The following is an 11,752-nucleotide window of genomic DNA, read 5'->3' on the forward strand; positions in this document are numbered from 1 at the left end:
TCCCATCCTGCCCCTGTGCACATGACAGGAACAGCCCAGCTCCATTCCCTACCCACTCTGCCCCCTGCCCAGGCTCCCAACGTTCTCATACTCGTAAGGCCCCCTGACAGGGACCTTCCCATCTTGGTCTGTCTAGTCTTCAGGGGCCACCCTCCCTCCTTCAGGGAGCCTCCCCAACGTTCCAAATCGTGGACTCCTTCCTCAGTGCTCCCAGCACCCACCCCAGGAGCCGCAGCCCACCGGGGTGGGTGGTCCCCAGGTGCAGGCCTGACGCGCCTCACGAACATGAGTTTGAGGACTATGGACCTCGGCCGAGTCAGGATGCTTAGGAGCGGAAACGGAGCTCAGCACCAGAGCCTGGCCTCATTTTAAAGCTGGAGAAACAGAGGTCCCGAGAGGTCAACGGGCTCGACAAAGGCCCCACCACACGTCAGAAGCAAGAGGGGGAGCACCTCCTCAGAGCTCCTGCGGGGCAGAGACGGGCTGTTCTTTAGCACCGCCCGCCCGCGACCGAGCTCCACAAAGCCTCACGCCAGGGCAGCGGGAAACTGGGACTCGAGGATGAAGGAGAAAATTCCAGAACCAGGGATGGAAAAGCCCTTGGAGGTTCCCTCACTCGGATCCCAGCAGAGGTCCCTGGTGGGGGTTGGAACAGGGAGGCAAGCCCTGCGCTGGAGATTTGAGCTCTGGCTCTAGAACCGTCTCTCCTGAGAGGGGCAGCTGGAGCGAGCGACTCAACCCCTTTGCGGCTCAGCGTCCCCATCTATGAGATGCTGCTGATTGCATGGACTCCCAGGGCCATGGGGGGGTCCTGAGGAACAGCATGAAGATACCTCGTGGGGTGGAAATGCCGAGCCTGTGAGGTCACCCCCATACGCAGTCCTGCAGCCAGTGCTGGGGAGAGGCCCCTAGCTGTGTGCAGAAGTGCCCTGCTGGGCGAGGGGCCTGCTGGCTCACCAGGGGCGGGGCTGTGGGGCCACACCTGCCCCAGGCGGCTCCTGGGTCTGGCAGGTGAGGCCATGCGCCCAGCTAAGCCCAGCTGTTGCTCTGCCGACAAGGCCTCCATGGCCAGCAGGGCAGGGGTCAGGGGAGCTGGAACCAGGGATCCTACGCCACCACAGGCTACAGGCTGGGATGGATCACGGACCCCTATGAGCTGGCCCTGAGGGGCCCCCACTCCTCCTTGCAGAGTGAATGGTCGGGAGCCACGCTCCCCTGGGCGTGCAGAGAAGTCAGTCCTTTTCAGGGGGCTTCCCACGCAGTGGTCTGAAGATGGAGGTGTAACTGGAGATGAGAAAGACAGCCATGCATGGGAGAGACAGGACAGCCAGGTAGGACTGCCACACCAGCTCCTGTGCCATGGCCTGGGTAACAAGGCCAGGCAGGGGGAGCGGGGCAGAGCAGAGGGGCAGGAAGTTGGTGGAGCGGGCAGGGGTGGGCACAGGGTGGGGCCGAGGAAGTGAAACTCAGATAAATTGTGAGGCCAGGGGTGGAGAGCGGTTTGAGGTTGTGAAAATTGGAAACAGAGCCACCTGCTGCACCAGCATTTCCCAGCCGCCCCTGAGATGACTCATGAGGCCCCTGAGAAACAGGGTCCGCCTGGGACTGCCAGCTGGACAGACTGAAGAGAGGTACCAGCCCAGCCACCAGCAGGACGGCAGGGGGAGGTGCAGGAGGCCAGAGCCTGGGGAGGAGGGGAGGGCAGGCCGAGCTGGGCCCAGCCCCAACTCTCTCCCGATCCCGATCCCGTAGAGAAAACACAGCAGGCAGAGTGAGGCGACGGAGTGGGTGTGCCTCCAACCAGCCCCGGGAGAAAATACAGAATGCCAGGAAGGCCTCCCCGAGTCCTCATTGCCTCCTCCAACTGACACTAACGTGCTAGAGACACCGTCACCACGATTCCTCAACAGGCTCTCTCGGCCTGGCCGCGTCATGATGTGTAAGCCCTCGGGTGAACTCACCCATGACCAACAAACAAACAAACCTGGCCGCCTCATTCAGCTCAAGGGTGCAGAAGCACTAGCAGCCAGGTCAGGCCATCTTGTGAGTGTGGCCTCACAAGAATGAACCGCTCTCCTGCTATCTGAGCCCCGCCTCAGCCCATCTTCCTTCCCCGACTTCACGGAGGGCTGGTGAAGGGGGGGCAGGAAGGCTCTGTCCCTATGTCGTACCTCCTCTCCCTGGCTCCCTTCTGCACTAACTTTGGATGCACTCAGGGACATGCCATGTTCATCTCAAGAGAGCCCAGCCTCAGGGCGGATTTCTCCACCAGGAACAGATATCAGTCAAACACAGACACACAGGAAGGCCACGGCTCCATGGATAAAAGCAGAGAACTTCCGAAAGCAGCTCAGGCCCAGGGTTGGTAGTCTTTAGTCACATGGGGGGGCAGGGGAGGAGGTGTCCCTCTCACCAGGGCCCTTTGAGTGGGAACTGCCCCCATCAGTGCAGAATTACCCAACCTGGTGAGAATTACCCATCCTCCTGCTTCCAGACACGCGGAGCCAACCAGAGGCACAAGTTCTCCAGCAAAAGAAACCATCACCCACCCCACCCCAGGCCCATTACCAACTCTGAGTCTCCCCTGTTGGTGGTTCTTCGTTCTCACCCAAACCCCCTGTCACCACAGAGCCAGTTCCCCCACGAGGCCAGGGAACAGACGTCCACCTCCCCTACAACAGGCCCACATGGCGAGAGGGTGCCAGTGAGAAGACCCAGCCCCTTCTCAGAACTTCTCCCTCCGAGATACAACTTCTCGGCTCCATCGACAGGTCTTCCTTCCCAATCCTTGAAGGCCCCAACTAATTCGGGAGCCAGAAGGAGATAACAGGAAAAAGACATTCCTTTTCCTCTCGTCCGTACCATCATTATTAATAACAACAATAGGCCCTGGTTATCCAGCAGGCACTGCACGCAGCGCCCCACGCCTAGTCTAACTCCCTTCTCCCCACTTGGCGGCTGGGCAGACAGGCTTGCAGAAGCTACATGGCTTGTCCAAGATCACACAACCAGGAGGGGCAGAGCTGGGACTCACACTTCCGGCTGAGTCTTTCAAACAACCCTGCTGGCCCACAGGAGAAGAGAGGGGTAGCCACCTCACCCCCTCCTGGGTCCACAAGGCCTGACAGAGGAGACACCCAGAGCGTCCTCCTTTCATAATGACCCAATTATGGGCGGACAGACAGAGGGGCTGAGGAATGAGAGAGCCCTGCTACTCATAACCAGCGCCGACCCCAGGTGCACAGGAAGTGGCTGTCTCACCAGCGGAGGCGAGCAAGGCCTTCCCAGTTGCTGCCTGCTCTGTGCTGCCATCAACCAGGGGCTCCCCATCTTCGAAAGGGTACAGCCTGGCCCCGTGGGTCACTTCATCCTTCCTTCACCCCAGAACCCGCTTTCTCCGACTCTGGGGAAGCCCCTCTCCCTGAACACTCCGTGGGCATGGCACCTGCTCCCAGCCCTTGGCTGCACAGCGGCCACCCCCTCCCCCCATTGCATGAAAAAACAAATGTGCACACACGCATCCCACTGGGGGGCCGTCTCTAGGAAGAGCTGACCACGGGGGTCATTGAAAGAGGAGGTGCTGTCTTCCCCTCACCCCCAGCACTTGGGCCTGCATTCGTTTCCCAGCAGGGGCTCCTGGTCCCCAGGGGGTGTGACTGGAGGGAGCCAGGGCTGTGCTCAGGGTGGCTGCCGAGCTGCTGGGGGTGGCAGCCCCCTCTCCCTGTGGCTTGGAAGGGGAGTCGGCAGCGAGCAGAAGGACCTGCAGACTCAGAGGCTCATTACAGGGAATGACTAAGTGACTGCGATTCCGGGGGAAACCCCGCTCACTTCTGCGCGCTGAGGGATTCAAATCCTGGAGCATTTAGATGGAGGCAGCTTCTAGGAGCTGCTCAGCCGGGAGCCCCCGCGGGCGGCCAGGTTCCTGGGGGGAACCCTCCACCTGGGAGTCTTGGCTCTGCCCCAGCCCTTTCCAGAACGGCCCGTCTGCCCGTCCCCGGTTAGAGCGCCGGGCTGGGAATGGGAAATCCGATCAGCACCTCCCAGGTTTTAGCGGCTGGATTTCAACAAGGAATGTGACAGTCTCACAGCAGCTGTGCTCAGCCTGCAACAAGCTCTATTTGAAACCTCCAACAGCTGAGCCCCTCCCAGCGACAGGCAGCCTGCCCAGCCACCCCCTGCCCAAAATGACAAATAAGTGAGACATGCAGCAACAAGGAGGCGCACACACACATGCACGCGCACACACGTGCACGCACACACACACCCCAACAAATTGGGGTGAGGGGTAAATGGGGAAAACCCACCTGCCCGCGACTCCCCGGGTCTCCAAGCCTTTGAGGCCACAGCAGGCGGAGCATGAACAAACCCACCTTCCTCAACGCCCACCGCCTTGGAGGACGCGGTTTCCAAGCCCCCCTGTGAGGGACCCCCATCCTCCATCTCCAGCCGGACCGAGGCTGGAGCCGCGGGGCCAGCTCCCCCACAAAAGTGGGCGCTGCCGGCTCCATCAGCACGCACTCACACACACACACACACACACACACACACACACACACACTCCACCTCATTTACCCCCGAGAGGAGACGCTGGGGCGGGAGGGGAGGACGGGGCTGAGCGGGAAGCGGGCTCTCGGGGATGCCTGGGAAGCCTTGTCATCCCATCCGAAGGAGAGGCGCTCCCCCCCCCCACCCCCAGGCTGGTGCCAAGGCGGTGCCCATCTGCTCTGCCCGGGGAACACCTGTAGCCATTTTATCAGGGGCTGCTTAGAAGCAGCAGCAGGTTTATTCTGAGTCCTCTTTCCTGAGGGAAGAGCCGCTCTTTCCTCCACCTGTATTTTTATCCCAGGCCCCCGGGAGACGTGGGCCACGGGTGCTTTTGGATTTCGCCCTAAGTCTCTCGGGGATGAGGAGGGAAACAGAAACTTGGGCAGAGAGGGAGCAGACAGAGAGAGAAGGGACTGGCGTGGCCCCCCTACCCCCCACCCAGACATTTATTTCTTTTTTATCCCCGGGAAAATGGAGTGGAGCAAGGAGGGGAGGAGAGGAGGGAAGTCGCAGGAGCTGGCAAGCACACCCAGGCAGAGTGTAATTAATTGGTGCGTTAAGCTGCTGGGTTATGCGTTAGTGCCGGTGAGCCGGGCGGGGTGGGGGTGCGGGGGGCGGGGGGGGGGCGATTTCTCAGAAGGGATTCTTTAATCCTCCCCAACACGGAGTCTGCAAATTAGACACAGTGCATGGGGATGTCCTCCCACCAAGAAAACCAGGAATGAATTCTCCCAGGATTAAGAAGGAAAACCACGGGAAGTTAGAGTGTTCAATATAATTGAGCAACCGCCTCTCCCCACCACCACCACCACCGCTCTCCCCAATCAATCTCTCAATCATTCTCTCTCTCTCTCTCTCTACCTATATATTCCTTTTGTTCAAGGTATACAGAGAAACCGCAGCCCCTACCTTTGAGTACAAGCCCCAAGAGAGCTCGGTCTCTATCACCATAACAACAATTCCAAACATCCCGAAAATCAGAGCATAGTCACTCAGCCGCTTTCTCTTTTCAAACAGGGCCCTCCTGTGTCCCAGCTTATAGCCAATGTTTTGGTTTTTCCGCTTGTTGGCTTTGGGGAAGGTGGTGCCGCTGGGGGTGGTGCCGGCGTGCTGGTGGTTGTGGGTGGCATTGGGGTGATGGAGCAGAGTCTGGTGGGCATGGTTGTCCTCCCGGGAGGAGACGACGATCTCGGGGGGGTTGCCGGGGCTGAAGAGCTGGAGGGGTTGGCCCTCGGGCTCAGCCTCGATGAGGTTCCTCCGGGAGGCGCTGAGGCGGCTGAGGGGCTTCATGACCCCACCACTGTACTTGCAGGAGCTCATGGCGATCTCCGTGAAGGGGTTGCTGTCCCGCCGGTGCACCAGGGGGCTGGCCTGCCGGTGCCGGCTGCCTCCACCGGGCCCACTTGTGGCTGTGGAACTTGGAGAGTGGCCAAGCAAGTGGTCATTGAGATTGAGCTGGCTGCCTTGCCTGGAGGAAGGGTGGAGGATGGCGGTGGAGTTGGACAAGGGGGGGGGCCTGAAAGCCGTGGGAGAGGAGTGGAGCAGGCCGGGGTGCACGGGCTGGCTCTGGAGTTGGGCGAGCTGAGACAAGGGATGCGGTGGCTGCTGCTGCTGCTGCTGCTGCTGCTGCTGCTGCTGCTGCTGCAGAGGCTGAGGCTGAGGCTGCAACAGGGGTCCCGGGGGCTGCTGGGGGGCTGCCGGGGGTGCTGGCGCTGGTGGCGGCTGCTGCTGCTGCTGCTGCTGCTGCTCATCCCCGGAGGATGGACAGGGGCACTTGGGGTCTTCATCCAGGTCCCCCACCCCCGAGTCATGGAAGTGCCCAGAAGTGTCCATCTTGGGGCCTGGCTGGGTTGCCTGCAGCACCACCCCCCACCCCAAAGCCACCGTTGCTCCAGAGATGTCCTCAAAGAGTGCCAGGCATCCGAGCTCCCACCAGAGTGTCTGGCTCCCGTCCTCCCTGTGGCTTGCTCCGGCTCTCGGGGCTGCTAGGAGTCCAGGCGCTGCCAGTCAAGAATGCATTGTACCGGGCAGGAAGGGAGGGCGGCAGGAGCGCTGGGAGCGAGCAGAAGAGGGGGAAGAACTCTGTCTCGGGAGGTGGTCCTCTGGCAGCATGCGAGGCCAGGCTCAGCTCCACTCCTCGCTGGCTCCAGAGCTTTGCTCTCCTCCTCCTGCCACTGTTAAATGGCAAGCCCCGCCCACCTATTAGCAGCTGGTCTCATTGGCTTGGCTTAACCCTCCCACCACCTCCTAACCCCGCCCCCCTGCTACGCTCCGCCCAGGAGGCGGGGCCTGCCGTCCGGCTCCCAGCCCCGCGGCCGCACGGGGCCGGCTGGGAACTGTAGTTTGCGCTCCCGGCCGGGGAGCGGAGCCGCCGTCCCCTTTCCTCCCGCAGGTAGAAACCCGGAGCCCCGGACGCGGTGCAAGCAGTGGGGAGGAGGGGCAGAGAGCCTCCTGAGCGGGGAAGCTGTGCCCCCTGTTTCGCGGGCAGGAAGCAGGGGAGACAAACAGTTATTAGCGGCCAGGATCTGCCATAGGTTGTCTCACACGTACTATCCACTTACACCCTCCAGACACCCTCGGAGGTGAGCACCGTGCTCCTCCTTTACACGCCGGCGCTCAGAGACGTCGAGTAACAACTCCGAGGTCAAAGAGCAGAGGGGGCCACGCCCTCCTGCCTCCAGGCGGAGAGGCTCGCCTCCTGAACCCCTGCGGTAGCTGTGCACCTGCCTGTTATTCCTAACCTCACATCAGCGCTATGAAAATGCCATCCTCCTTTTGCAGACAAGCACTGTGAAAACAAAACAGGAAATCACTCAGGCGCAGATAAGTAACCTGCCCGAGGCCCCCCAGCTTGTCCTTAAGGGTGCTAGGGCTTGAACCCCGCTCAGTCGGACCCTGCACCTCCTATACCATCTCCCAGGGTGCCTTCCCACGATGGCGCTCAGCACCAAGTGGTTGCTCTGTAAATGTTGCTCAAATGATGGGTGGAAAAGAGCCAGAGAAAAGGCCAGAGAAAAGGCAGGATGTGTGAAGTGGACACGGCTCCAGCTGGGCGTGGCGTCACCAGAGGGTCTGGCAGGAAGACTGAAGACCCCCATGGTCACTCCCCAACTGATCTGCCCCGTGGGGCTCTGAGTCAGCGTTGGGAACAGCTGCTGGCTTCCCAGGTGCAGAACCATCATCAAGTATTTATTAAGCTCCCACTGTGTGCAAGGGAGCTTGAAAGAGATGGGGCCAGAGCTGAATTCATTTCCATTTCTATCTGCAGCAGTCCTGCCTCTCCATCACCCCTAAGCCTCTGGCCAGCTGCTCCCTGGGTAGGAAAGGGGAAGAGTAGGAGAGCCATGCGCGCGCGCACACACACACACACACACACACACACAGATACATGCGTGCAGGTACATGTATGCACATAGGTGTGCATACACTGGCCCTCAAACATACATTCGCCCACGTACATGGACATGCACACACTCGGTGAGCTTCTAAAACAGCTCTCCTGAATGGTGAGCAGCAAATGGCCACATCAGCAAGGGACAGAGCTCCCCTCAGATCAGCCCCTAGTACCCTCTGTATACCAGTTCTCACCTCTTCAACCCCCTGGCAGCCCTGATGATAGAGAAGTAAATATTACAGAAGCACAACCCCAGGAACCTGAATAACTGCAATAACTCACACATAATAATCTTGATTACTATTATTATTATCAATGATATGATCATTCCTTCTCCCACTACAAGTCACAGCGCTGAGGCTTAGACACAAGCCTGGGTTCCCATATATTTTCCAGTGACCATGTACTCCCTTCCCCGCCCCCACACACCCTCCAGCCTGCCCTGCCTTTCCTCCCCTTCCCTTTGGTCTCCTTGGTTTCCCTCCCTCCATTCCCAAACAGAGTCAACTGTTTGGTTTCAATGCTCCATATTACATACTTAAGGCTTCATGATTTCTTCATAAATTATTGTTCCTACACTGTTAATAGCAGACGTGTGCTGTTAGTATTGGTTCTGGGTGCCAGGGCCACATCTGGGCTGTGACAGACTCCAGGCCTGGACATTTCTGTGCCCACTCCACCACCATAACCTGCCTTCGCCTCCACTGGCCTTGCGGGGCCAGCCTCTGCCTCCAGGTCTCATGGCTGTGCCAGCTAACCCCAACGGGGAATGTTAGAGCAAGTCCCTTGGATGGGGATGGGAAACAGCTGGGGATGGAGGGCGAGGGAGCAGAGATCTATGCCAGAGCCAGAGATCAACTGGAGATTCGCCTGGAAATGGGCTGGAGCTTGGCGGCGAATGCCACTGGAGCAGCGCATGCCCCTGGACAGAGTGGGAAGAGAACAATGTCATGGTTAGAACTTGAGCTCTAGAGCCGTGGTTCTCAACCTCCTGGCCCTTTAAATACAGTTGCTCATGTTGTGACCCAACCATAAAATTATTTTCCTTGCTACTTCATAACTGTAATGTTGCTACTGTTATGAATCATAATGTAAATATCTGATATGCAGGATGGTCTTAGGCGACCCCATGAAAGAGTCGTTCAACCGCCAAAGGGGTCGCGACCCACAGGTTGAGAACCGCTGCTCTCGAGTCAGACTGCCCAAGCTGGAGCCCCTCTCTGCTACGCAATAGCTGTGTGCCCACAGGCAGGATCCTCCGCCTCCCACTCTATGAGCAATGGGGTCCCTACCTCGAGGGGCCCGGGAGGATTAGAAGCATGTCAGTGTGCGTGGACTCTCCCTCAGGCCCATACATGATGACCTTGGAGCCTCAGGGGTGTGCTGGAGCGGGCTGGTCCTGGCTCATACAGGCCCACTGTGCAGATCTCTTCCGAGTCCCAGATCCACTGACGTCACAATGATAGCTTGAACTCAGTGATGGGGGGAGTATTGGCACCACAGGAATTGGCAAACACTTCCCAGCAGGGCTGACCTTTCCTGGTGAGCCAGTTGTTAAACACTTAATGGCTGTTAGACATTTACCACACACGTCTGCCTCTTACCCCATATCATCATACACAAAACGTCACTCCAGCCTCCTCTCACCACTGTCCAAGCACTTCCTCTTCTCCCTCCCTCTCACCAGCACAAGCTTTGCCACTTGTTTGCTCTGTGACCTTGGGCCAATTGCTTCATCTCTCAGGATTTTAACTTCCTCGGCTCCAATGAAGTAGCACAAACCAAGTACTTTGTCACTGTAAAGTGCTTAACGGGTTAGTAAGTCAACTGGGAGCCACTCAACCACAGGGCCTGATCATGTCAGGTTTTCCATCCTGCCGTGCAGACCCACTGCTCTCACGTCTCTGCCCACTATGGCTGCAGGCCCAGTCCTCACTGTTGGGAAGCCCCCGATGCTCTCCCTAGCCCCTGGGAGCTAAAACCATGGCTTCAAAACACCCATGAATTGGAGTCATCACCCATTTTATAGATGAGGAAACGATGACATTAGACAGATTAAAAACTTCCCCACAGGTACTAACTAGTAACTAGTGGTATAGCAAGAATCAAATCCAGATCTGTCTGCCCCCCAGGCCCAAGCACTTTTCTGAAATGCAGATCAATAGGTTTCAGACTTATTGGTACTTAATAACATTGCCATGTGACTCACACAGCCAGCCCTCAGGAGCTTATGAGCTCACTGTAGAGATAAGCTGTACTCACATGGGGTGATAAAGAACCACACCAGAGATTCCCAAAGTGCGGTATAGACAATAGAGTTCACTGAATGCAGAGGGTAGTCAATGAAGGCTTCATGGAGGTGGTGGAATTGAAGCCACACCTTGAAGGATGGGCTCTTCCCATGAATCAGGCCTCTTCCGTCTATAAAGATGACGGCTAAGGAGTGTGGTGGAGTTTCTTAGCTCAGAGAGCACAGGGAAGGTGAACAAGGGCACGCTCACCAGACCCAGAAAGGCGAAGGGAGCCTTTGGCCATACCAGCTCCGTGTCAGCCAACTGGGCCCCTGCCCTCCTTTCCACACTCATTCCTCACCACATCCTTCTTTAAGCTCCAGAAACACCCACTTCTTATCGTTCCTCCGATAAACCATGCGACCTCATACCGCCATGCTTTTGCTCATGCTGTTCCTCTGCCTGGCACGCCCTTCCCCTGCATTTCTTTTTTGCCCTTCAAGATATATCTCGTGGGTTTCCTTTCTGGGAAGCCTTCCTCAAGTTCCTCAAGTCCCGATTAGGGGTGCTTCTTCTGTGTTTTCAGTACTTGATGCTCACCCCATCCCTATCTTTATCAAACAGAGTGGCTGTTATCTCTGTGTGTCCTTTTCCCCTAGAGTTTAGGGCCCTAGACCATAACCAGCTTGAGAGCGGGAATGATGTCTGCTCCATCGCTGTATCTCCAGTTCTTGCAGAGAGCCTGGCATCTAATAGATGCTTAATAAAGACTAATTGAACGGAACTGAAGTTGAAACCTGGGAGTGGTTATTTAGAAGCAAATAAGAGGAAGTAGTAGTACTTTCCACAACAAATAATAACCACAATTTCCTCATCAGTAAAATGAATGTATAGAAAAGATGATTCCTAGAATCACTCAGCCTTAAAATCCCATAATCTGCCCTAACCAGTTTGGTTCAGTGGATAGAGCTTCAGCGTGCGGATCAAAGGGTCCCAGGTTTAATCCCAGTCAAGGGCATGTACCTTGGTTGCAGGCTCCTCCCTGGCCCGGGCCCTGGTCAAGGCTTGTGCAGGAGGCAACCAATCAATGTGTTTCTCTCACATCTATGTTTCTCTCTGTCTTGCTCTCTCTCTTCTGCTCTCCCTAAAAATCAATGGAAAAAATATCCTCAAGTGAGGATTAACAAAACAAAGAAATAAAAGAAAGAAATAGGCCTAAGAAAAACCAAGGCCTGTTAAAAAATAAAATCCCATAATCTGTGATCTGTAGAACTTGTTGCCCCCAAAGATAGAACTGACTGAAAAGAAATGGTTTAAGAAAAGTAATGATCTGTGGTTTATATGGCTCTTTTTCCCACTAGGCTATGAACTCCGTATCCCCAGAACTGAGCAGGGTGCCAGGTCATGGAAACACTCATGAAAGGCTTATTGGGTGGATGGAGGGATGAGTGGATGGGTAGATGAGTGGGTGGATGAATGGATCAGTGGATGAGTATGTGGGTATATGGGTGGGTGGGTAAGTGGATGGATGGATGGATGGATGGGTAGATGAGTGGGTGGATGAATGGATCAGTGGATGAGT

The 11,752-nt window shown here is 56.9% G+C and overlaps 1 protein-coding gene across 2 annotated transcripts in view; it reads right to left on the bottom strand.

Moving 5' to 3' along the window:
• The window catches only part of KCNN3 (potassium calcium-activated channel subfamily N member 3), a 135,366-nt gene extending 128,673 nt beyond the window's left edge, over positions 1–6,693 (bottom strand). For both annotated transcript variants that reach the window (XM_081112918.1, XM_081112917.1), the window contains exon 1: positions 5,455–6,693. In XM_081112918.1, the coding sequence (XP_080969044.1) occupies positions 5,455–6,378 (924 nt within the window). In that variant the 5' untranslated portion in view covers positions 6,379–6,693. The remainder of the gene's footprint in view (positions 1–5,454) is intronic.
• Positions 6,694–11,752: the final 5,059 nt, after the last annotated feature.

This window comes from Myotis nattereri, assembly GCF_964212035.1.
Source record: "Myotis nattereri genome assembly, chromosome: 18".
In the NCBI taxonomy this organism is placed as follows: domain Eukaryota; kingdom Metazoa; phylum Chordata; class Mammalia; order Chiroptera; family Vespertilionidae; genus Myotis; species Myotis nattereri.